The sequence below is a fragment of the Grampus griseus genome (genome assembly GCF_964374135.1).
Source record: "Grampus griseus genome assembly, chromosome: 19".
NCBI classification, from domain to species: domain Eukaryota; kingdom Metazoa; phylum Chordata; class Mammalia; order Artiodactyla; family Delphinidae; genus Grampus; species Grampus griseus.
This window is the reverse complement of record NC_139013.1, coordinates 32,227,398-32,253,116: the sequence shown is the minus strand read 5'-3', so window position 1 is coordinate 32,253,116 and position 25,719 is coordinate 32,227,398. Positions and strand designations below refer to the sequence as shown.

Here is a 25,719-nt window from a genome sequence, read left to right as displayed (position 1 = left end):
TAAGCTAGCCGTTCAAATACCGAAAACATATATCCTAAGATAAAACTTAAAGACCAAACTATTGTCTGATTCTGAAGCAATACATAAGTTGTAAGGTGAATAAATGGGATCTTATAAATAAGTTGTAGATAGTGTGAGAAGAGGGATTGAAAATGTCAGATGAGTGTTTCTTTCCACAGACCCTAATTTTACTTAATCAGTTTTCTGTGGCTTCTAAAGGGGATAGTATAAATTATCATTGAAATTGATAGAGTAGAAGCCTCAAATATTATAGGACGTCTTGCTAAAACGACAACTTTTTTGTGGGTGGGTGGGTGTGATTTTTCTTTTTTATACCAGCCCTACCTAATTTTTAAAACTTGGCATCTTTTATCAATAGTGGTTGAGACATCTTACTTTTTTAAAAAAAATGCTTAGTGATATTTCAGGTATTAAGATGGAAAGATGGTTATTTAACCCTTTTTAACCCTAATAAAACATTAACTAATTAAAATATCTTTTTTTTTTTTTTTAACAGGTGCCATGTTTCAGAACAGAGTAAGACCTCTGGTAAAGAACTGAAGACACTGTACAGACATCAGATATAGGCTAATTACAAAGAAAGCATTAACCTGCCTCTGAGGTGACTAAAGGGGAATAATGGTGATTTTGCGCCGGGCTCGGCCGCCTGCTTCCGCCCCAACCAGCAATGAATCTTGACTCGCTCTCGCTGGCCTTGTCTCAAATCAGCTACCTGGTGGACAATTTAACCAAGAAAAACTACCGAGCCAGCCAGCAGGAAATACAGCATGTAAGTAAACTAGTGAGAAAACAAGCACCATTAAAGGAATGAGTATGCAGTGAAAAGAAAATTGGAAATTTTTGTGGGTATGTTGCATGAAAAGTAACCTTTGCTCCTTATTTCAAGTGATTTCAGTTTAATATATAAAAGAGAGCTTTCACAAGGTTGTTCAGCTGTCACCATCTAACTCCAGAATGTTTTCATCACCCCTAAAAGAAACACCTGAATCCATTAGCAGTTGCTTTCCATTTCTTCTTCCCTCCAGCCCCTGGTAACCACTAACCTACTTTGTGCTTCCATGGATTTGCCTTTCTGGACATTTCATATAAATGGAATCATACCATATGAGGCCTTTTGTTTCTGCCTTCTTTCACTAGCATAAGTTTTCAAGGTTGATCCATGTTGGAGCATGCATTTAGATATTTAGGTTTGGTTCCACCTTTTGGCTGTTGTGAATATTGTGGCTGTCAGCATTCATTTACAAGTTTTGGGTGGATGTTTATTTTAAAGTTTGAGGATATTTACCAAAAAATGGAATTGCTGGGTCACATGGTAACTCTGACTTTCTAAAGAACTGCTAGACTGTTTTCCAGAACACTGTATCACTTTTCACTGCTAGGAGCAGTGTATGAAGGCTCTAGTTTTTCTTGATCCTCACTAATACTTGTTACTGTGTGTCTTTGCTTTTAGCCATTCTAGTGGGTGTGAACTGGTATCCCATTGTAGTTTTGATTTAGAGTTAATGATGCTGAGCACCTTTTCATGTGCTTATTTGTATATCTTTGGAGAAATTTCAGTTTGTACCCCCACAATCTTTTTTAAATTTTCTATTGTTTATTTGGCTGCGTCAGGTCTTAGTTGCGGCTCCAGAGCACATGGGCTCAGTAGTTGCGGCACTTGGGCTCTCTAGTTGTGGCACATGGGCTTAATTGCCCCAGGGCATGTGGGATCTTAGTTCCCCGACCAGGGATTGAACCCGCATCCCCTGCATTGGAAGGTGGATTCTTACCTACTGGACCACCAGGGAAGTACCACCCTGCCACCAGAGAAGCCCTAATTTTATTTTTAAAATAGATAATATAGTGGGACTTCCCTGACCAGTGCAGGGGACATGGGTTTGAGCCCTGGTCCAGGAAGATCCCACATGCCGCAGAACAACTAAGCCCGCGAGCCACAACTACTGAGCCCTCATGCCACAACTGCTGAAGCCTGTGAGCCTAGAGCCCGTGGTCCACAACAAGAGAAGCCACCACAATGAGAAGCCCGCACACTACAATGAAGAGTAGCCCCCGCTCGCCGCAACTAGAGAAAGCCTGCGTGCAGCAACAAAGACCCAGTGCATCCAAAAATAAATAAATTTAAAAAACTAGATAGTATATTAACCTGATTACTCTAGCTACCCATTTCTCCTACCCATAGGCAACTGATACTAGCTATTTCTTAACTGTCCTTACAAAGATATTTGCATATGGAAAATAGGGAAATATTTCCCATCCCTTTTCATATGGTGACATACAGTATAAACTGTTCTGCATCTTGATTTATTTAATTTGTTTAGTTAACTAGTTTATCCTGGAAATGATTCCTTATCCGTACACAAAAAGCTTCATTCTTTTAAGGGTGCATAGTAAACCATGGTATGGGTGAATCATATAGAATTTACTTCACTATTGATGCACATTTAGGTTATGTAAAATTTTTTTTTTTTTTTTGCTATTGACAGTGTTGTTACAAGGTTATTTCTTGCATGCATATATCTGTCAGTATGTTTGTAGGATAGATTCCTAGAAACTCAAGCTTGGGCAACTCTTCTGTCTAATGGAAAAGCTCAATTCTTAGAATTATATATTTCTGTTTGATTTTTTTCTTTACATGTAGCACTGTTTCTCTGGTACATTGAAAAAGCAGGTGTGTATGCTTATGGAGTTTATTACATTTGATGCTGCTTTAACAAATTATAGTGCTTAAGTTCATTGTTCTAATACCTTCAGTGGTCCTCTTACTACCGAACAAAGTCAAAGCTCCTCAGTAAAAAGTTTCAGGGCCCTACTGTAAGTCCAGTTTTAAATGCTTTTCTTGGAATTCTGTTCTTTCGAGAACCAAATCCAATACCACCTTGCCAGTGAAGACTTACCCTCCTTTTCCTTTATTTGGATTAATTCCTTAGGCTCATTCTGAAAGCTGTGTTGGTCTGAATGTGACCTAACAGTTTCATGCAGCTACTATTTAAACATCTGCTGTGTGTCACATACTCTTTTTGTGTGTGTGTGAGCTTTTTTTTCAAAGATTTAATAACGTATACATGGGAGAGACTGAGGAAAACTGAGTAACTCCTAATCAACTTTTTATTGAATTAAAATGTATATACCAAACAATTCATAAATCGTAAGTGTGCAGATGAATTTTCATAAAGTGAACATAGCTATTAATAACCATGCAGATTAAGAAAATTGATACTAGCATCTCAGAAGCTGTTTTAGTTGTTGAACATATCACTTATGACCCAGCAGTTCTGTTTCTCTGTGTGTAACGAACAGAAATGCATATATACATTGATCAAAAAAACATGTATTGTGATAGCCCAAAGTTGGAAACAACTGAGTGTCCATTAACAAGGTATACTAAGAAGCAGTGAGACTATTTTGTGGAACAACATGGATTGATCTTACAGTGTTGAATGAAAAATGCTAAACATTCTGTCAGTTCAGTAATTCTGTGTACGGTCAGTTCTCTCGTCATAGCAACCATTCAAGCATTTACAGTGTTCCAGTATTGTTAATGTGATTTTATGTCATTTCTCACATTGTTGTCGCAGTCATGCAGGATGGGTGGTGGGTAGTATTGTTCCATTTTACACTAAGGTTCAAAGACATTAAATATTTTTGCCCACTGGTACTCTGCCTGAAAGTGGCAGATGTGAGATTGGAACCCACAACATTCCTATGTTGAATCTCTTTGTAATCGTTCACGGAAGACAGAAGTAGAAGGAAATTAGAGACTCTGGATTGGAAGGTCATCTAGTCCCAAGTTTGATGCCCTGACAGCCCCTACTCTAAAACATCTTCCACTTTTTGTCAGAGTGGCCTTTCTAAAATGTATATCTAATAGTCTCTTTGCCACTTTAAAATCTTTTGTGTGTCTCTGTCCCACTCAATTTAAAGCTCATACTCCTAAACTGGGCCTCTATTGCTGTTCTTTTGGAAGCAGATATGAAACATTTTGGAATGCAGGTTATTTATAAGGTTTCAACACCTGTAGGAGAAGGAGGACTGGTTGGAAACAGAATTGGACAGGAGGAGAACTACAGTGGAAATCTTCATCAACTCCATGGGGAATTCTGGGATGGGTATCAGAGTTGTCCCATAGGGGGCCCAAATGGCTAGGCCTTCATATCCCTGTTGTTATTGTGTGAGGGCTCCCTCAGGAGGGCTTGTTCCCTTGGGTAGTATGATTGCAGCTTAGACAGACACTGAAGGAGCTGATTGCTGGGGCACCTGCAACTTTAACTTGAAGTGGGAAATATGGTGGCACTGTCTGAATTTACCCCAGCAAGGCTCTGCGTGATCTGGTCAATTTAATACTATATTTTAATTGGTTTGATCCCAAGACTACTCCCAAGACCTCATGGTGTGGGACTATCCTTTAGTTTATGTCTCTTAAACCTAACATTTAGTAAGTGTTCAAATGCAATTGGAATGAAAGAAGGAATAAATGAGTAAGTAATTAATTTTGAAGGTAAATGTTACAATGCTTGGTTTCAGCCTATGGCTGAGGTTTTCAGTGTTACAGATATTCTTTAGACAAGTGTGTCCTCAGTGCTACCCTTGCAGATAGTCGCCTCTCTTTTACTTTTAGAATGATTAGGAATTTAGAACTGGGATGGGAGCAGGGTTCTAGTTCTTGACTCTGTCTTGATTTCCTTTGGTGATCTGTAAAGGCTTATTGCACTTCTTAGATGCCTGATATATTTTAGTGCCATACTTTTTGGGGCTTAGACTAATAGGTTGGCTAGGATTGTGTTCCCTTTGTTATTTCTCCTACTGACTAGTAGGAAGAAGGAATGTTTATTTATTAGATGTATGAGTTCCCTAAACATGAACAATGAGCTAGTTAATATTACCATTTTATAGGTGAAAAAACAAGTTTAAAATTTAATTTGCCCCCTCAGTCAGGATTTTATGATGTTCTTTAGAGCAGCGTCCCTAACCTTTTTAGCACCAGTGATCAGTTTCCTGGAAAAAATGGGCGGGGATGCGGGAGGGAGATGGTGATGGTTCAGGCTTGTAATGCGAGCGATGGGGAGTGCAGATGAAGCTTTGCTCCTTGCCCACTGCTCACCACCGCTCACCTCCCGCTGTGCGGCTGCTTGTTTGAGGCCCAGGGCTTGGGGACCCCTGCTTTAGAGAGTAACTCCTATAGTTGTTCTTTTCTTTAAAAATATTTGTTGTCATTATTACAGAAATTATGTAAGTAAAATATAGAAAAAAATAAAATCAACTCTGGTTTTTCTACTCAGCTTTTTAACACTTCTGAGTATTTTTTGTCTTTGCATTAAAAGTAGCTTATAGGGCTTCCCTGGTGGCGCAGTGGTTGAGAGTCCGCCTGCCGATGCAGGGGACACAGGTTCGTGCCCCGGTCTGGGAAGATCCCACATGCCGCGGAGCGGGTGGGCCCATGAGCCATGGCCGCTGAGCCTGCGCGTCGTCCGGAGCCTGTGCTCCGCAATGGGAGAGGCCACAACAGTGAGAGGCCCGTGTACCGAAAAAAAAAAAAAAAAAAAGCTTATAAAAATATTTTATACTGTTCTTTAAATGATAGTCTCTAAATATAATGTTAAAACATTTTATTAAAATTTCAAATTTATTTCATATGTAAAAGTTAAAAATTAAAATTTATTAAATAAGTAAAATTTATATTAAAATTAAGTAAAATTTATTTATGCTACTCCCACGAGTAGTATAATATAGCCCCCATGAATCTATCATCTACCTTCATTTGAAGTCATGACCAATCTTGTTTCATCTAACCCATTGTCCTCGGTTGTTTTAAAGCAGATCCCAGTTATAATTTCATCTATTTATATAAACCTAACCTCAATACTGTTATTACATCTTTTTTTTTTAAATTTATTTATTTACTTTTGGCTGTGTTGGGTCTTCATTTCTGTGCGAGGGCTTTCCCTAGTTGTGGCAAGCGGGGGGCCACTCTTCATCGCGGTGCGCGGGCCTCTCCTGCCGCGGAGCGCAGGCTCAGCAGTCGTGGCTCACAGGCCCAGCCGCTCCGCGGCATGTGGGATCCTCCCAGACCAGGGCTCGAACCCGTGTCCCCTGCATTAGCAGGCAGACTCTCAACCACTGCACCGCCAGGGAAGCCCTGTCACATCTTTTTGTAAAAAAAGCACAGTAATTCTTCTAAAAAAAATTGTATTGAAGTATATTTGATTTACAATGTGTTTCTGGTGTACAGCAGAGTGATTCAGTTATACATATGTATATTTTTCATATTCTTTTCCATTATGGTTTATTACAGGACACTGAATATAGTTCCCTGTACTATATAGGAGGATGTTGCTGTTTATCCATTCTGTATAATAGTTTGCACCTGCTAATCCCAAACTCCCAATCCTCCCCCACACCCCATCCCCCAGCAAAATAATTCTTAAACATCAAATATCTAGTTAACAGTCACATTTCCTCAGTTTGCTTCATAAAAAAAATTTTAAAGTTAACTTGAGTTAGAACCACCCCCCCACCCCTTTCCCCAGTCTGTTTGTTGCATTGGCCCTTACTAAATCTCTTTTAAAATCTGGGTTTTCTCTCCCTCTATTTTTCTTGCAGTTATTTTGTTAAAGAAATCAGGTTGTCCTGTAGTTACCCACAGTCTGAATATTGCTGATTACATTCCCAGCATGGTATTTTACATGTTCTTCTGACTGTTGTATTTCCTGTAAATTGGTAATTAAATTTGGGAGCTTAATCAGATTAAGGTTTTTTCTCCCTTAGGACAGTTTTACAGGTGGTGGTGTATACTGTTATTAGGAGGTTCATAATGTCTAGTCATCTCTATTTTTGTTATTTTTAGCAGGCTTTGTTCATTGCCTGGATTCATTGATTTGTTAGGGATTGGAAAGTGGTGACATTCTAGTTGTTAGACGTTTTTTATTAGTTGAAATAGTTCTGTAAAGGGAAACTTGCCCTTACCAACTGTAACTATCTGGTTGCCCGAAGTACAGTTTATATAGGAAGGGCTTGATTCTCTCTCTCTATTTGCCGGTTTTCAAAATGACTTGTTTCCTAGCATCCTCCAAATATGACCAATAAATGAGTTTTTTAATATTAGGAACTCATGTATTTTTAACATATTTGATGTGTTTGAATTCACTGAAAGTATTATTGATATTCATGCATTATCCTCTTTGGCCAGTGTAAACTTATTCATGTTGGCTTCTGAGTCCTTTTGACTGTATTCTTATTTGTTGTCTTTGTTGTGATTCCAGAAACTTGGAAACTGAAATATTCCAGACTCGTATGTTTCTTGCTTCAGACCTGGAAAATTAGCAATTTCTCTAAGAGGTCTTGGTTTTATTTTACTGGGAAATGGTATTTAGAGATTACCGACTCTTGTGTAAATAAATGATTAAGACCATTTAGGTTATACAAACAAACTTTATTTAACATTTCATGAAATGGACAGTCTTACTTCAGAGAACTGCAAAATGGGCAGAAGACAAGAACCTTTTATAGGGTAAAGAATAAAGAACAGAGACTTTGCTGGTGGTCCAGTAGTTAAAACTCCATGCTCCCAACGCAAGGGGCACGGGTTTGAGCCCTGGTCAGGAAACTAAGATTCCACATGCTGCCTGGCACGGCCAAAAAAAAAAGAATAAAGAAAAGACAAATAGAAAATATATGATTGGCTGGGACCACATAGTCAACCTTGTTAGGGGTTAGATAGCGGTTAGAGCACCCAGAATCGGCTTGGTGTTTGGGAATTGGCTGACTGAATATACTGGGTTTCTGGTCAAGCGAAACATTTACGGGGGCTCCAGAGTTATCTAAGTTTTGGTTTGCTGATGTTACACCAAGGGCAGGAACACTCCATTTTGGGCCTAGAAAGTTATTTCAACACTTATAGTGTTTACTGATACTCAGTTGGCCATTATTAGGCCTTTCAGTGGACAAAGCTAAGGAGAAAATACACCATGATTTCATACTAATACTTCCAGTTTAATTTCAGGACCAAGGGATTTTTATTTCAATTCATTACCTAAAATCTGTCTCTCCTTACTTCCAGTGCAGAAAATTCCTGTTTTCAGTAATGAAAAGTCATTTGTTTTATTCCACACTCCACAGTCAAGAGTCTCAGATTATCTGTGACTCTACTTAACAGCACTGTGATTATGGAAAGTAGTTTACCATTTTTTGGTGGGATTGGTGGGGGAGCTTTTAAGGTATATCTCACTAGAGATGTAAAATCAAGTTACTGTTTTAAAGTCATTTAAAATGGTTCTTCTTGGAATAGTTATGCCACACCACCAACTGGATATGGAGTTTGGGTTCATTGTTTTCATATTATTTTCAATATTTACGAAGTACTTTTAATAGTAATCTAATTTTGCTTGATACCATGTAAAACGTTTATTTCCCAAGTCAAATCTATAAAATGACTTTTATTAAAAGAGTAGTTTATGCTATGAGGTATCACCTCACACCAGTCAGAATGGCCATTATTAAAAATAAGTCTACAAATACTAAATGCTGGAGAGGGTGTGGAGAAAAAGGAACCCTCCTACACTGCTGGTGGGAATGTAAATTGGTGCAGCCACTATGGAGAACACTATGGAGGTTACTTGAAAAGCTAAAAATAGAGTTACCATATGATCCTCCAATCCCACTCCAGGGCATATATTGGCAGAAAACTCTTAATTAGAAAAGATACATGCACGCCCAGTGTTCATAGCAGCACTATTACAATACCCAAGACATGGAAGCAACCTAAATGTCCATTGAGAGATGAATGGATAAAGAAGATGTGTGTGTGTGTGTGTGTGTGTGTGTGTGTGTGTACACACACAGTGGAATATTAGCCATAAAAAAGAATGAAAGAATGAAAAAATGACATTTGCAGGAACATGGATGGACTTAGAGATATATTAATAAGAGAAAGACAAATATATGAAATCACTTATTTGTGGAATCTACAAAAATGATACAAATGAACTAATTTACGAAACAGAAAGAGACTCACAGAGATCGAAAACAAACTCACGGTTACCAAAGGGGTTAGTGGAGGGAAGGGGGAGATAAATTAGGAGTTCGGGATTAATAAATACACCCTACTATTATATAAAATAGGTAAATAACAAGGACCTGTATAGCACAGGGAACTATACTCAATATCTTATAATAACCTATAATAAAAAAGAATCTGAAAAAGATAAACATATGTAACTGAATCACTTTGCTGTACACTTGAAACTAACACAACATTGTAAATTAACTATACTTCAGTTTAAAAAAATTTTTAAAGAGTTGCTTAGTCTTGTTAAAAATGTATTATATATTGAAATGGATTGAGTACTTGCAGCCTATTCTTTTACTGCAGTTTTTATATTCCTGAAAATATCTTTTATTTTCATACATTTTTTTGACCATAGATCATTGTCAGAAGATTTGTTTCATTTGGAACTCAGGTGCCGTTACCTGCGTTCTTTCATGCTTGAGAATATCTTTCTTGTTTTTATTGGAAGTCCAGTTATCAGTAGATATATATATTCCCCCTAGTTTTGCAAATATTGTTCCCCATTATTCTTTCAACAGCATCAGTTACCAAAAGCTGCCTATCTTCCTTTGTCTCTCTCCTCCCTCATGCATTTTAGGTGACTAACTTTTCCTGCCAGCATCTATTCCTAACCTCAATATCCCTATGAATTTCCTTTTTTTTTAAAAAAAAATTATTTATTTGGCTGTGTTGGGTCTTTGTTGCTGCGCACGGGCTTTCTCTAGTTGTGGAGAGTGGAGGCTACTCTTCATTACAGTGCACAGGGTTTTCATTGCGGTGGCTTCTCTTGTTGTGGAGCACAGGCTCTAGGCGCGCGAGCTTCAGTAGTTGTGGCGCATGGGCTTAGTTGCTCCGTGGCATGTGCGATCTTCCTGGACCAGGGCTCGAACCTGTGTCCCCTGCATTGGCAGGCGGATTCTTAACCACTGCGCCACCAGGGAAGTCCCTGAATTTCCTTTTCATTAGAGTTTATTAACTTCGAGTGTATGCTGTAGTATTGATTATTCTGCATCAGCCTTTCTTGTGCTATGGTATACCTTTCATTCTTCCAACTCAAATGTTTATTTCAGGGATATTTTTGTTGTTTTCTTTGAATGTTTTTCTTTTCATTTCTTGTGGATTGAGATATTATATATTGATTATTAAGTTATCTTTTCTGTAAGAGTTTTGCTTTCTTAAGTGCCAAAAGTTTGCTTTCATTTCCTTCTGTTATGTTGTACTTGAACCTAATGTTTTGTTTTACCTTTTTGAGGACTTTCCTTTTAAAAAACAAAAACAGCTCCTATAATCTCTTCAAGGATATGGAATACTATTTGTCTGAACTCTTCTGTTTGTTTGTGTAAGTCTTTTGTTTCTTTTAAATTAAAAAATTTTTTTTTTCTGGGTGGGGGGTAAGTCTTTTGAAAGTATGTTCTTCACCTGTCTTGTTTGTTGCTTTGCTCTGTTTTACAGTTTCTTCAAATAGGTTCCAGGCTGAGTCTTTGAATTTTTGCTTGTCTTTGAATCAACACATTATTTACTCACATATAAACCATCTTGGGGATGCTTGAGGGTGGGGAAGTGTGTTGGGGTAGTCTGCCATGTTCTGTATCCAGGTTTGGTAATTGTTACCTCTTCTTCTTTGTTATTCTGCTTCTCCAGGATTCTCCTTTAACTCGATGGTTTGCTTACAGACATTAAAAGTAGCATCTTGAGCTTGGTTCCCTCAGCTCTGTCTCCTTTGCCATTTTCTAATTTCCATATATAGATCTGGGTCTCTAAATGGACAGTCTTCTTTCATGGCTCATCTGTGCTCCAGATTCATCACTTGAACAAAGGATAACTATGTGTGTTTTGGGACATTCATCAGTCCTAAACATTTTTATTTCTGGATTTATCAGTCCCAAATAGAAAGCTGCATTTAGCCCGTCATTTGAGGTACTGAGAATAAGCTATCTGACATATCTCTCTGGACCACTTCTTATGTGAATGTTTTGTTGAAAATGGATTTTTGTTTTTTCATATGAGAGGCTAGAAGAAAAATAATATATGAGAGGCTAGAATAGGAAAAAAGGGCTCTTAGTTCCACCATCTTTTACTTAGGAGTTTGACAGTTCTGTGCCTTTTGTGTTAAAAGTAACCCTTTATGTTTACTGCAAAAATTTTTCATGGTCTTTTCAGTATGTTAAACTGTTTTGAATAGGTACACTATTTTTTATAAAGTAACCCAAAGCATTCATACAGATAATACAGTAAAAACCTGGAATGCCTTTTTTTTTTTTTTTTTTTTTTTTTGCTGTACGCGGGCCTCTCACTGTTGTGGCCTCTCCCGTTGCGGAGCTCCGGACGCACAGGCTCAGCAGCCATGGCTCATGGGCCCAGCCGCTCCGCGGCATGTGGGATCCTCCCGGACCAGGGCACGAACCCGTGTCCCCTGCATCGGCAGGCGGACTCTCAACCACTGCGCCAACAGGGAAGCCCTGGAATGACTATTTTTAATGGTTAGAATATGTATAACAAGTTTAAGAAATATGAAGATCCTACATTATTTGTGTGGTGGAGTATATGTATGTTTACGTACAATCCAATTATTCCAATTCCTATAATCATTGTAATGTAGTGAGTTACTGTCTTCAATTTAAATTTTAAAAATCTGGTACTTTGTAATTATATAGAATCTTGGGCCTCTGAGGTCATCCGTTAGGCTAGATTTAGTAGTTTTCTTTATATAAATCTTGTTTTTATGTGAAAATCTCTATAGATGTGGTTTGTTTTCTCCTGTTTGTTCGGGGGTTTTTTGGCTGCACCAGGATCTTAGTTCCCCAACCAGGGATTGAACCCGTGCCGCCTGAACTGGAAGCCAAGTCTTAACTACTGCACCACCAGGGAAGTCCCAATGTGGGTTTTTTTCTAAGCTGTTTTTAGGAGCTGGGGTTGATATTACAATTCCTCAGATAATTGCTGCTTTATCAGTATTCTACCCAAAGAATGACTTTTAAAGTATTAATAGAGGTAGGGATTTTTGATGTTTCTGACTGTGGAAGTTAGTTGACTACTTCATTTACTCATTACCATTTGTGGACAACCTTATTAGGAGTATCTTTATAACAAGCTAAAATAAACTGTTTGGGACTCTTTTTGTGAGGATTTAATATTCAAGTACCCTTCACATAATTAAGTCTTTATTCTTCCCTTATGTGTGCTCTCTAGGCCAAATAGTGCCCCATTTCCCCACCCATTCTGCATGATTTTCTGAATCTCTACCATCCATCGTGGATGCACTATTTTTTAGTGTTCCTCTTAATATGTGACTCTTAGATGAGAATATGTTACTCTAGCCACAAATCAGATTATTACAAAAGTATTGTAGAATGAATGCCTTTGATAAAGTTACTTTATTTTTAATAGCCAAAGATTTTGCTATCAAATTGTAAGGTGTAGTTAACTTCACTAAAAGGTTGTTGATTTTGCTAGTCTCCCCTGCCCAGTGGGTGTAATGGTTTGAACCTAAGGGAAAATGTATAAGGCTTAATCTTATGGGATCAATGAAATCTTATTTCAGCATCTTTGCAACCCAAGATCATGTTTTTAAAATACCACTTTAGTTTTAAAAGAAAACAGTTGCTCCTAGAGAAGGGTAGCATGGTATCACAGGAGGACTATTTCATTCACTTAGCAGCCATAAAACACACTTTCTGATTCTACCACTTATCCAGCAAATTATATGACATTTGTCTTTAGTCTTTGCAATCTTGATTAAAAAAAGAAAACAAAACAAACCTTGTCTGTAATAACATGGTGTATTATATGTATTGTATGTATATACTTCTTAGGGTTGTTGTGAAGATTGAGTTGTTGTAAAAGCAATTTTAAAATTATAAAATGTTACAGAAATAAATGCTAAGGATAAGGGATATTCATTAAATTCGGTGATCCTAATTAAAACAAAAATTTCTGGGGTTTCAGTGGCCATTGACAGTCTCTTGGAATGTCTTTCCTTTTTTTTTTTTTTTTTTTTTTTTTTTGTCGTACGTGGGCCTCTCACTGCTGTGGCCTCTCCCGTTGCGGAGCGCAGTCTCAGCGGCCATGGCTCGGGCCCAGCCGCTCTGTGGCATGTGGGATCTTCCCGGACCGGGGCACGAACTCCTGTCCCCTGCATTGGCAGGCGGACTCTCAAACACTGCGCCACCAGGAAAGCCCTGTCTTTCCATCTTTTAGGTTGGTGTAAGAGTACCAGTTAAGGGCTTCCCTGGTGGCGCAGTGGTTGAGAATCTGCCTGCTAATGCAGGGGACACGGGTTCGAGCCCTGGTCTGGGAGGATCCCACATGCTGCAGAGCAACTAGGCCCGTGAGCCACAACTACTGAGCTTGCACGTCTGGAGCCTGTGCTCCGCAAAAAGAGAGGCTGCGATAGTGAGAGGCCCGTGCACCGTGATGACGAGTGGCCCCCGCTTGCCACAACTAGAGAAAGCCCTCGCACAGAAACGAAGACTCAACACAGCAAAAATAAATAAATAAATTAATAAACTCCTACCCCCAACATCTTCTTTAAAAAAAAAAAAAGTACCAATTAAGTCAGTACGCTAATTAACCATGATCTGGTTCCCTGACTCCTGCTGGCCTTTTTTCTGTTACTAAAATCCTTTATGTATTGTTTACCTTCTGTCTCAAATGCTCTTCCTTCATTGTATCTTTGGTTGTCGCCTAAATATTTTAAGTCTCAGTTTACATGTTACATCTTTAGGGATGGCCTCTCTGAGGTATACCCCCCCCCACCGTCCTGTCAATATCATATAACCCTGTTTTCTTCATGAGTTAATATTATCAGAAATTGTTTGCCTGTACTTTTCTACTTCATGAGAGCTGTGGAACACATTGGTCTCCTCTGCTGTTATATTTGCTATACCTTGAATGGTATCTAGCATGTACTCAACAAATGTTTGTTAAGCCAGTTATTCTTGTTCTTTCAAGGGAGAGGTCTGGTTGGTTGGAGCATAGGTAATTCTTCTTAATTAATTTGAATTGGCTCTTTAAGATAATGTCTTCAGGGTTCCAGGGGATAGGAAAAAATAACCTATGATTATATAGATTTTAACTTTAAGATGTCTGAGGCAGTGTAAAGCTTGGTCTTACTTAACTCTCACATGTTCTGGATGGGGAAAACTGAAACTGAAATAAGTTAACTTAGCTGGCTGTGACATAATTATGATACAGTAGAAAGAGTATAGACTTTGGAGTTGGACTATGAATACCAGACTCCTAACTCATAGACTATTGGATTTTAGGCTCATGGAGTTTGTTTGAAGTGTCCACTTTCTCATCTATAAAATGGGAGTAATTTTTGGCAGAGTTGTTAAAGATTAAACCAAGGAAGCCCAGTCACATTTTTAGGCCAAAGTAGGTAGTTAAATATTTACTATTATAAAATTTTAATGTGGCATTTAATAAGCAAATGATTACTCTGCACATACATTGTGCTAAATAAGCTCTTTTCCTGACCTAAATGTGACGTGAACACAACTACATAAATTCCCTTTTCTCATGCAACTTACAGTCGAGTGAGACATAGACAATAAACAGAAATTATCGGGTGGTGCTAAGTACTGTGGAGAAAAGTAAAGCAGAATGAGCGGTGATGGTGGAGCAGTTCATGTTGCTATTTTAGGGATGGTAGTTAGGAAACCTCTGACTGATGAGGTGGCTTTAGAGCAGAAACCTAAAGGAAGTGAGAGAACAAACTGCATGTAGATATCTAGAGTTTTCTAGTTAGAGGGAATAGCAAGTACAAACATTGGTAAATTTGAGGAACAGCAAGAAGCTCAGGGCCAGTACTGATATCAGACCAGTTCCTTTAGGGCCTTGCCCTATAGGCTATTACAGAGAGTCACAGTTATGTTAGATTTCAGGTTATACTTTTTAGGGGTTAAAAACAACAATGGATAGAAAAGTGATGCTCTCATGAGTCCAGTTATAAAATTGTCGCCTTACAACTTAAACATGTCATTTGTGCTGTTGTTTGGTGTTTTTGGTGTAGAGGTTGGTCAGAGCACACTGTTACATGGGGCTAATTACTGGTAGTTTTTCTTCTTCTCTCTTTCCTGCTAGTGCCTGTAGGAAACACTTTAAAAAATATTTAATTATAAAATGTTGGCACCTCCATCTCAATAATTCCTAGAACTCTTGTTCCAAAATGAACAATTAATGTAATTTGGGATGTTGTCCTAGAGATGAATTTTTTTTAAAAAAGAAAAGTCACTCTCAGCAAACTCATATTTTTGGTCTTTTTAGATTGTGAATCGGCACGGTCCTGAGGCAGACAGGCATTTATTACGCTGCCTATTTTCGCATGTGGATTTCAGTGGCGATGGTAAAAGCAGTGGCAAAGATTTTCATCAGGTATTTGGGGCTTACATAGTATATATATATTCACTTAGATCTAATTGTTCCATGAATTGCATTTTGGGCATAGCTGTGTAGCAAACACATAAAGGATCCAAAAATAATCTTAGCTGAATGGCTAAAAGGCAGTGGGACTTTTCCTTTTCTTGTCCTTCTCTTCTCCTGCCTGACTGCAGACCATTACAGCTACTTAGTTCAGGTTTAGAGAGCTGGGAATCAGACCTGCCTGAAGGAAGCAGGACTGTGGGGAAGTCCAGCTTGACAAGTAAGTAAGGCAGAGAGAGGATCTCTTCACCTAGTTTGAGTTTCTATGGTTTGATTCTCAATCTGGGAACAGTTTGTCATGATATTACTCCTTATAGTTATCTTGTCAGTAGACTTTCTTCTGTAGAGGTTTTGGTTTAACACCTGTTGCTAATAGACTTTGGTAGTTTCAATAGGATTTTTAAAGAGCTGATGTAGAAACAGTGTACAGTATCAGATTACCCTTTAATGTTCTGAGCAATGCTGCTTCTATTTGTGCAAGAAGATGACTGTTAGTGCTAATGAAAATTCATTTGTTATTTTTAAAGACTCAGTTTCTGATTCAGGAGTGTGCGTCACTGATTACGAAGCCAAATTTTATCTCCACGCTGTCCTATGCCATTGATAATCCATTGCACTATCAGAAGGTTGGTATTCCTTTTATCTTTAGTGGTCCTAAGAATGTGATCTTTTATTAGGTTTTCTAAAAAGGCCTTAATCCTTGGCCTCATAATATCATATTGTAAATAAAAATTTCAGATACTTTCTTTGGAGTTTTTGTAGCTTTCTAACAAAGTCAAGGTGGTTTGATAATAATTAGAATCTTAATAAAACCAGATCATGTGAAGGCTTAAGCTTGTCAGAACACAGTTCCACAGCTGTTGGTAGCAGCACTACAGAATTGTCACTCCTATGTAGCACCATAATTGGGTAAACAGATGCTTTTATAAACTTTTTGAAAATTGTATGTTCTTATTTTAAAATAAAGTTTGGTTTGTTTCAGAGTTTAAAGCCTGCACCCCACTTATTTGCCCAGCTGAGTAAAGTTCTCAAGTTAAGCAAAGTACAAGAGGTAAGTGATTTAAGAAAAGAGATGTAGGCAAAATTAGAAATAAAACAACTATTTGACTCTTTGGTCAATCTAACCCTTCTTGTTTCAGGTAATTTTTGGCCTTGCCCTCTTGAATTCTTCCAGCTCAGATCTCAGAGGTTTTGGTAAGTTTCCTTTTCCCTAAAGATCCTATAGTGAAGTTAGAGTCTTTAAAACCCGTGGGCTTCTGAGTCTTGAGCCTCCATAGTTTAGAGAGTAAGATTATTTTCTTTTGGTCTCTTTTATGTATGTATGTATATGTACGTATGGTAAAAACATAAAATTTACCTTCGTAACCATTTTCAAGTGTATAATTCAGTAGTGTTAACTATATTCACATTGTTGTATAATGGATGTCTGGAACTTCTTTGTCTTGCAAAACTGAAACTCTGTACCCATCTAAAAATTCTCCATTCCCTCTCCTCCTCCTGCCCCTGCCCCCCACCGCCAAGTCCCTGGTAACTGGTCTTTTGTTTTTATGCCTACCAGCTAGAGCTGTAAAAACATTAGAGGGTGAAGGGTGAGTTGGTGAGTGAGAATGATGATCACCTGTATTTTGATGATATGTGAATTCTTACCCATCGTGGTGCAAAAATAACTTGTGGTTTTTTATTTATCTCATTTCTAGCTGCCCAGTTTATCAAACAGAAGCTTCCAGATCTTCTGCGTTCTTACATTGACGCAGACGTCAGTGGAAATCAAGAAGGTGGCTTCCAGGATATAGCAATAGAAGTCCTACACCTCCTCCTCTCCCATCTCCTCTTTGGGCAGAAGGGAGCCTTTGGAGTTGGACAGGAACAGATAGACGCTTTTCTTAAGACGCTGCGCAGAGGTAAAAAGGAGTGTCTGTAGCCTACAAAAGATGATTTCTTTGGATGAACACACATTACAAAGGATTGTAGAATACAAATGAAGGCAGTGATTTACTTTTCTGTTAACTTCGTAATCTTTCAAGGAAGAGAGTATTTTATAATTTAAAATATGAAAATGATAAAAGCCTCATTATAGACAAGGTATAAAATGAAGAGCACTTACCAGCAATATTGTTATCTAAGTACAATCTCATTTCAGACTTGGTATATTTCCACGTGGTCAGATTTTTCCCTTTTAGGGAGACAGAGACTACAGTATTTGTGACATGCTCTCTTTAGTTTAAAATGTCAATCACTATCATATATCCACTTTACCTCTTGGCTGTTGGCATTGTTATGCTAAGATAACTCCTGGTTCTGTTGTTGCCATCCTCCTTCCTCTGATCCTTTTTTTAGAGATAGTGTTTAAAACAAATCTTTTATAGTGGACTAACCACTATCCAGTTTCACTCTTATTATTGTTTACTTCTTAACATTGATATAGTTTAATTTAAACTTCATTAACTTTCTCAGTAATAGGACGTTTTCCACTTGTCAGTGAAATAGAGAGAGACTGATGTACCAATTATTTCTGATGTCTTCCTTGCATGGGAATTGATAGCCCTTTTATGAAATTTTAAAGTAATATTTAGGGTGCAATAGATAATGGGATCCTAATAAAAAAATTAAAAATATACTTATGACCATTTTTTGTGACATAAGAACATTCAAATTTTAGAATTGGGGTTGAAGTCATAACTTGGGCTAGGCTAGCTGGATTGGAAAAACTGAATAACTTTGGTTTGAATATGGACTTGTGAAAACTCAGGTTTGAGAGGCTTTTAAAGAGTAAAAGAGGATAGTTTGTTATTAATCAATATAGCAGTTATAATTATCTTTTTCCTTCTTCAGATTTTCCCCAGGAACGCTGTCCCGTGGTGCTTGCACCACTTTTATACCCTGAAAAACGGGACATCCTAATGGACAGAATCCTGCCTGATTCTGGAGGGGTAGCTAAAACCATGATGGAGAGCTCTTTGGCTGACTTCATGCAAGAAGTGGGCTATGGCTTTTGTGCAAGGTTGGTAGTCAGACATTTTAAACTTCTGATTACTCTTGTGAAAAGCACAATGTAATTCTTTAAAGCAAGTTCCTAAAGATTCCTTAATGTATTATCTTTGCCTCAAGAATTTTGCTTCTAAATTTAATCTTCCACATATTAGTTTTGGTGGCAGCTATAAATGTTCTCATGGCTAAATTTCCATCTCTCCATCCTCCCTAGTTTCTCAAATTTAAGGATCAGAGGTTCCTAGCCTAGTCGCCATGGTAGGCAGTTTTAGCTTTTGAGAGGGAGGGCATTGAGGCAAGTGTTCATGGAACTTGCATCATTTCCCATCCATCATGTCTAATATGCTCTTCCCTGCCCGCACCCTCAATTTCCTTGCTGTACCTTGATTTCTACAGTCTTCCTTTTCTGCCTTTTTCATACCCTGCCTCTCACTTATTTTCCTCACCTGCCAGGGGCATAAAAGGAAATTGTTTCACCCTAATGGTAGCACATAGGACTGTGATATAGTGAATTGTTAATATTTTTCTGAGAATATGTTATTAAGGGCATTAATGTGCTTTGCTTTGACTTTAAGTGTAACATTTAATGTTTTTAAAACTCATACAAACCACATTTCCGCTTATGTTTGAAAGTGTATTTCTTGTGTGTGTATAAATGTGCCTGGCATAAAACTTTTGTTGATGCAAAGTGAAAAAGTTAAAATACATTTTCAGGACTTTGTACATATCAGAATAACTCTTGAGTTATCAGTATTTTAAAGAATAACTTGATTTATACCGAATATTGACATAATTTTATGTCTCTTTGTAGATACTACTGTTAACTCATATTTCCTTCTTCCATCGGTATTTTAAACGTTTTCTGTTTCCTTAAGTAGGTGGATTTTACACTCCTAGCTATGTGAAAGTAACAAGAAATGCAGCTTATTACTCTCTATGTTAGTAAAACTCTAGCGACTTCACTCGTTTTATATGAGTGTTTTATATGAGTGTTTCTTAACCTTGGTATTGAGGGTACCATTTTTTTTTTAACATCTTTATTGGGGTATAATTGCTTTACAATGGTGTGTTAGTTTCTGCTTTATAACAAAGTGAATCAGTCATACATAAACTTATGTTCCCATATGTCTTCCCTCTTGCGTCTCCCTCCCTCCCACCCTCCCTATCCCACCCCTCCAGGCTGTCACAAAGCACCGAGCCAATATCCCTGTGCCATGCGGCTGCTTCCCACTAGCTATCTACCTTACTATGTTTGTTAGTGTGTATATGTCCATGACTCTCTCTCGCCCTGTCACAGCTCACCCTTCCCCCTCCCCATAACCTCAAGTCCGTTCTCTAGGAGGTCTGCGTCTTTATTCCTGCCTTACCCCTAGGTTCTTCATGACATTTTTTTTTTCTTAAATTCCATATATATGTGTTAGCATACGGTATTTGTCTTTTTCTTTCTGACTTACTTCACTCTGTATGACAGACTCTAGGTCTATCCACCTCATTACAAATAGCTCAATTTCGTTTCTTTTTATGGCTGAGTAATATTCCATTGTATATATGTGCCACATCTTCTTTATCCATTCATCCGATGATGGGCACTTAGGTTGTTTCCATCTCCGGGCTATTGTAAATAGAGCTGCAGTGAACATTTTGGTACATGACTCTTTTTGAATTTCGGTTTTCTCAGGGTATATGCCCAGTAGTGGGATTGCTGGGTCATATGGTAGTTCTATTTGTAGTTTTTTAAGGAACCTCCATACTGTTCTCCATAGTGGCTGAACCAATTCACATTCCCACCAGCAGTGCAAGAGTGAGGGTACCATTTTTTGAAGTTAAATTTCTGTTTCAGTATTGAAGAATGTCGCAATATAATCATGCAGTTTGGTGTTCGGGAGGTCACAGCTGCCCAGGTTGCAAGGGTTTTGGGAATGATGGCTCGAACTCATTCAGGATTAACAGATGGAATTCCATTACAGGTAGGTGTGGAAATAAACTATTTTACAAAGTGAATTAATGTCCTGCCCTCTTTATTTTATTTATTAAATTACAGTATGATTGTTCTACCAACCAGAGCTGAACACATTGAGTAGTTGGCTTTGTTTAATTCAGATTTTAATTCTACAGAGTATCTCTGCTCCTGGCAGTGGGATCTGGAGTGATGGAAAAGATAAAAGTGATGGAGCACAGGCACACACATGGAATGTAGAAGTCTTGATTGATGTTCTCAAAGAACTGGTGAGTACACATGTAATGTTATATATTTATGATGTTAGTATGATATAGCCCAACGAAAGAAAATTTTAATGAATAAAATGCCTAGCTGAATGAGAACTGCAGTGTTTTATAATTTCTGACTTCAAAAGTAATGAAGCAGGCTTCCCTGGTGGCGCAGTGGTTGAGAGTCCGCCTGCCGATGCAGGGAACACGGGTTCGTGCCCCGGTCCGGGAAGATCCCACATGCCGCGGAGCGGCTGGGCCTGTGAGCCATGGCCACTGAGCCTGCGCGTCCGGAGCCTGTGCTCCGCAGCGGGAGAGGCCACAACAGTGACAGGCCTGCGTACCGGAAAAAAAAAAAAAAAAAGTAATGAAGGGTCCGAGATAATTATGTACTGGAAATAGTATGCAATCAAACTCTAGCTTTGTTCATAATGAATTGTTGCTATGCAATTCTGAGTAGCACTGCTGAGGTGGTTTGGTAGGTTGTTAGTGTGTGGTTTTTTGGGGAGGATGAATATGTTACAAGGTAATGATTGTATGAGGAATTACTGAGGAGAAAGAAAGTCTTCTGAAATTTTTCTGGAAGGTGCAACAAAAACCCTGCCAACCTTCTTTATGGGATATTATTATAGGGATAAAAAAAGCCATACTTACCTTACTACTTCCACTTCTGAAATATCCATAGACTAAATAATTGGTCCCCAAATAAACAACGTACCTCTCCTAAAATATTGAACTGTTAAAATAAAATATAAAAAAGTGAAACTTCTAGTTATTAAAAGGGAGTGATGAAATTTAGTCAGTGAGAGAACAGTGGAGTCACGATCAAGATGTAATGTTTTCAGTCTTGTTCATAAAATGTCAAGGAACAAAATGTAACACTAAAGACTACAAATAAATACTTCCCTAACATTCTTGATAAGGTGTCAGGTCATTTGTCTATCCTATTTCTCATTTTTAGTTTCCTACATTTGTAACTTGTAAGTAAAATTGAGTAACAGGGAATCATACTGTTCTCTGTGTGACCTTATTACTAACAGCATCAGTGGGTTTTCTTTTTATTTTTCTTAATAGTAGATGGGTTTATGGTGTTCAGACCTACTCTTCAGTAATAGAGGAGGGGAAAAAATAACACGTGATCATGGCAGAAAACTTAGAGAGTGAAAAGGAAGAAAAGCAAAATAAAACCACAGTTTTAGCACTTAAGGATAACCAGTTACTAATTGGTTTGGTTTTTTTCTTTTTTAATTTTTAAAAAAGTAATTAATTTATTTTTGTCTTTGTTGCTTCGCACGGGCTTTCTCTAGTTGCAGCAAGCAGGGGCTACTCTTCGTTGCGGTGCACAGGCTTCGCACTGCTGTGGCTTCTCTTGTTGCAGAGCACGAACTCTAGGCGTGCGGGCTTCAGTAGTTGTGGCGCATGGGCTTAGTTGCTCTGTGGCATGTGGGATCTTCCCGGACCAGGGCTCAAACCCGTGTCCCCTGCATTGGCAGGCGGACTCTTTTTTCTTTTTTTGCGGTACGTGGGCCTCTCACTGTTGTGGCCTCTCCCGTTGCGGAACACAGGCTCTGGACGCGCAGGCTCAGTGGCCATGGCTCACGGGCCCAGCCACTCCGCGGCACGTGGGATCTTCCCGGACCGGGGCGCGAACCTGTGTCCCCTGCATCGGCAGGTGGACTGTCAACCACTGCGCCACCAGGGAAGCCCTACTGATTTGTTTTTAACCTGTGGTTGTCTTGCAAATACGAAAACATGCTTTTCCCTCAGTTTCATCTTTGTACTTTATTGCACTATTGAAAAACTCTTTTTTAAAAAAATTGCAGACAAGGACAGTTTTCCATGTTATCTGAACCTATGTTTTGATTTCAGAGAGTGCAAAGGCTATAAATTGAACGCCTTCACTGTGGATTTGAATAGTTGAATTAGTAATCTCTTTTCTTCTTCCTTTTTCTCGTATATTTGAGTTTCTGTACAATTTTTTGTAGAAAGGGAACAGAGGACAATTTCAGATACACATCGGGTTAATAATTTTTCTGATTTACTTCCAAGGATGGGAGGAGGAAACCATAGGGGCACGCCTGTGGATTTACCAAACTTAACTCTCTCTAGGATAATGCTGTTTAATAGTATATTTATGGTTTTATTCTGTCACAGCCAGTCCTTGAAACAAATTTTAGAAAGAAAAAAATGTTACCTCTGAATGCCATTGTTGTCTTAGAGTGAATACCCCAACTGACGTTTATTCTTTGTACCATATACAAAGCAAGCATTAAAGTCTTTATGGATTGAAAGGTGTCACCTTAGAGCAAAACTAAACTGGACATAACGCTTTGGTTGGAGATTTAATTATGAAGTGTGCGCAGCCTTTTCTTCTTTCAAGCACAAAATATTCTTCTGTTTTTTCTTTCCCCCTTTTCTTTTTGGCCACGCTGTGCAGCATGCGGGGTTTTAGTTCCCCGACCAGGGATCGAACTTGTGCCCCCGGCATCGGGAGCACAGGGTCTTAACCACTGGACCGCCCGGGAAGTCCCAAGCACAAAATATTCTTATTGCTTGGTGCAGAGTGTTTGGTAAATTATCTTCTCTAAATGTGTTTCCTTTGCTTTGTGTTTCTTTAAGGAATCTCATACTGCTTTTATGAATACCTTTTCATAAAACATTTTTGAATGGAATTTTTAGTCATTTTGACATAAAGAATCTAGACCACTTTTCCTGATGCATACATTGGGATGCTTTTAGGGGAGATCTTTAGTTAATTAAGATTTTTTAAAAAAAATAAATTTATTTATTTATTTTTGGCTGCATTGAGTCTTCATTGCTGCGCACGGGCTTTCTCTAGTTGCGGCGAGCAGGGGCTACTCTTCATTGCGGTGCACGGGCTTCTCATTGCGGTGTCTTCTCTTGTTGTGGAGCACAGGCTCTAGGCGCGGGCTTCAGTAGTTGTGGCACGTGGGCTCAGTAGTTGTGGCTCGTGGGCTCTAGAGCACAGGCTCAGTAGTTGTGGCGCACGGGCTTAGTTGCTCCGCGGCATGTGGGATCCCCGGACCAGGGATCAAACCCCCATGTCCCCTGCATTGGCCGGAGGATTCTTAACCACTGCACCACCTGGGAAGTCCTTGTTAATTAAGATTGATATTTGGGATAATTGATTTATCTTTGCAGCTTTGTTCCAAGGTAGTGGAATCTTACTATAAAGATGAGGCACTAAGTGAAGTGTTATCTGTTTGCCCTATTGGGATGGGAGTGTTCGTTGGACTAAAGTAGGGGAAGAGATTTCCCCTTTATGTACTCACGTATTCACGAGTATGTTGTGAACTGAAAGGTAACTTGGAGTAGCTTGCTGGTAGAGCCAGTTTATTTTGAATATTAAGAATTTACCTTTCCAAGTCTCTTTGGAAATGCCAGAAAGATTTAGATGACTTTGAGTCTATAATTAGACCATCTTGATTGAACTTCAGATTTAATATGGCTCTTTGGATAAAGCAATCAAACACTTTTGTTCATTAAACTTTTTTTTTGGCTACGTTGGTTCTTTGTTGCTGTGCGTGGGCTTTCTCTAGTTTCAGAGAGTGGGGGCTACTCTTTGTTGCGGTGCGCGGGCTTCTCGTTCACGGTGGCTTCTCTTGTTGCGGAGCACAGGCTCTAGCCGCGCAGGCTTCAGTAGTTGCTGCACGTGGGCTCAGTAATTGTGGTGTATGGGCTTAGTTGCTCCACAGCATGTGGGATCTTCCTGGACCAGAGATCGAACCTGTGTCACCTGCATTGGCAGGCGGGTTCTTAACCACTGCATCACCAGGGAAGTCCCTTTTCATTAAACTTTGAAATGCTTTTCTTTTTTAGAACCCAAGTTTGAATTTCAAGGAAGTAACTTACGAACTGGACCATCCTGGATTTCAAATTCGTGACAGTAAAGGACTTCATAATGTAGTGTATGGCATTCAGAGGGGTCTGGGTATGGAAGTGTTCCCTGTAGACCTCATATACAGACCTTGGAAACATGCAGAAGGCCAGGTAAGTGAATGATGTTTAGCTATAGAAGAGGCAAAGAATCATGGCTTAGATAGTGCCGTCTATCCATTGATTAAAATATTCTTTTAATGTAGAATTTGTTTGGCATTGCTCAGAAAAGCAGAGACTGATAAATTTTGAAGGAACATTATTATAGTTTAGTACCAGTCAGACTCAGCTGAAGTGTAGCAATCAAACTGTTTTCCCAATAGTTTAATGATGTTTGTCTCCGGGGTCACCTCACCATGCACCTTTCATTTGTCTGACTTGTCTGTGGTTTTGAAAGATCGCATAATTAAGATTTTAAAGGGAAATTTCATTCTGATGAATGAGAATTAAGATTGAGATTAGCCTAGTGAAAATGTTTCACATTTTTATAACATTCACACTCATTTATGGTAGTAAGGACTTTTTTCTCTTGTTCCAGCTCTCCTTCATTCAGCATTCCCTTATAAATCCAGAGATCTTCTGTTTTGCCGACTACCCATGTCATACTGTTGCCACTGATATTCTGAAAGCACCACCAGAGGATGACAATCGAGAAATTGCCACATGGTAAACACTCTTCATCTAGCTTTTCTTGAAAGGGTCACTTATACTTTTTTGAATTACAAGATTAATAGTGAGCCAACTACGTAGTTAAAAGGTTTAAACGAAACAGTATTTTTAGTAAGCCTACTTACCCTAAATTTTTATAAAGTAGGGTGTTGGTGGATGAAAATCTATATTTAGTCTCCTTATCACTAGATACATCTTTCCTCTTGTAATGTCTGCCATTGTATATTTTCTGTAACAATCAAATGTTAGAAGGTTTTTACTTCTCCCTTAATGTTAAATCCCTTTCTTCTCTCTGTAGATTTGCTTGCTTGCTTTCTTTTTAAGTGGCTCAAAATGGCCAGTGGATGAAATCTAAAACTTTAAGCTGAATTATCTATTTCTCTGAGTTTCAATTCAAAATTTCTGCTGGAGAATCTGACTGGCTCAGTTGGTTTCTTCTGGAACTAACTCCTCTCTGGGGATGTGAGATAAAG

General features: G+C 38.6%; 1 protein-coding gene across 6 annotated transcripts in view; it reads left to right on the top strand.

Moving 5' to 3' along the window:
* The window catches only part of CNOT1 (CCR4-NOT transcription complex subunit 1), a 100,368-nt gene that overhangs the window by 26,439 nt on the left and 48,210 nt on the right, over nucleotides 1-25,719 (top strand). For all 6 annotated transcript variants that reach the window (XM_082677367.1, XM_082677365.1, XM_082677369.1 and 3 more), the window contains exons 2-12: nucleotides 518-790; nucleotides 15,329-15,436; nucleotides 16,012-16,110; nucleotides 16,467-16,535; nucleotides 16,624-16,678; nucleotides 17,182-17,385; nucleotides 18,317-18,485; nucleotides 20,313-20,439; nucleotides 20,588-20,698; nucleotides 24,521-24,691; nucleotides 25,116-25,243. In XM_082677367.1, coding sequence (XP_082533493.1) covers nucleotides 689-790; nucleotides 15,329-15,436; nucleotides 16,012-16,110; nucleotides 16,467-16,535; nucleotides 16,624-16,678; nucleotides 17,182-17,385; nucleotides 18,317-18,485; nucleotides 20,313-20,439; nucleotides 20,588-20,698; nucleotides 24,521-24,691; nucleotides 25,116-25,243 — 1,343 coding nt within the window. In that variant the 5' untranslated portion in view covers nucleotides 518-688. The remainder of the gene's footprint in view (nucleotides 1-517; nucleotides 791-15,328; nucleotides 15,437-16,011; nucleotides 16,111-16,466; nucleotides 16,536-16,623; nucleotides 16,679-17,181; nucleotides 17,386-18,316; nucleotides 18,486-20,312; nucleotides 20,440-20,587; nucleotides 20,699-24,520; nucleotides 24,692-25,115; nucleotides 25,244-25,719) is intronic.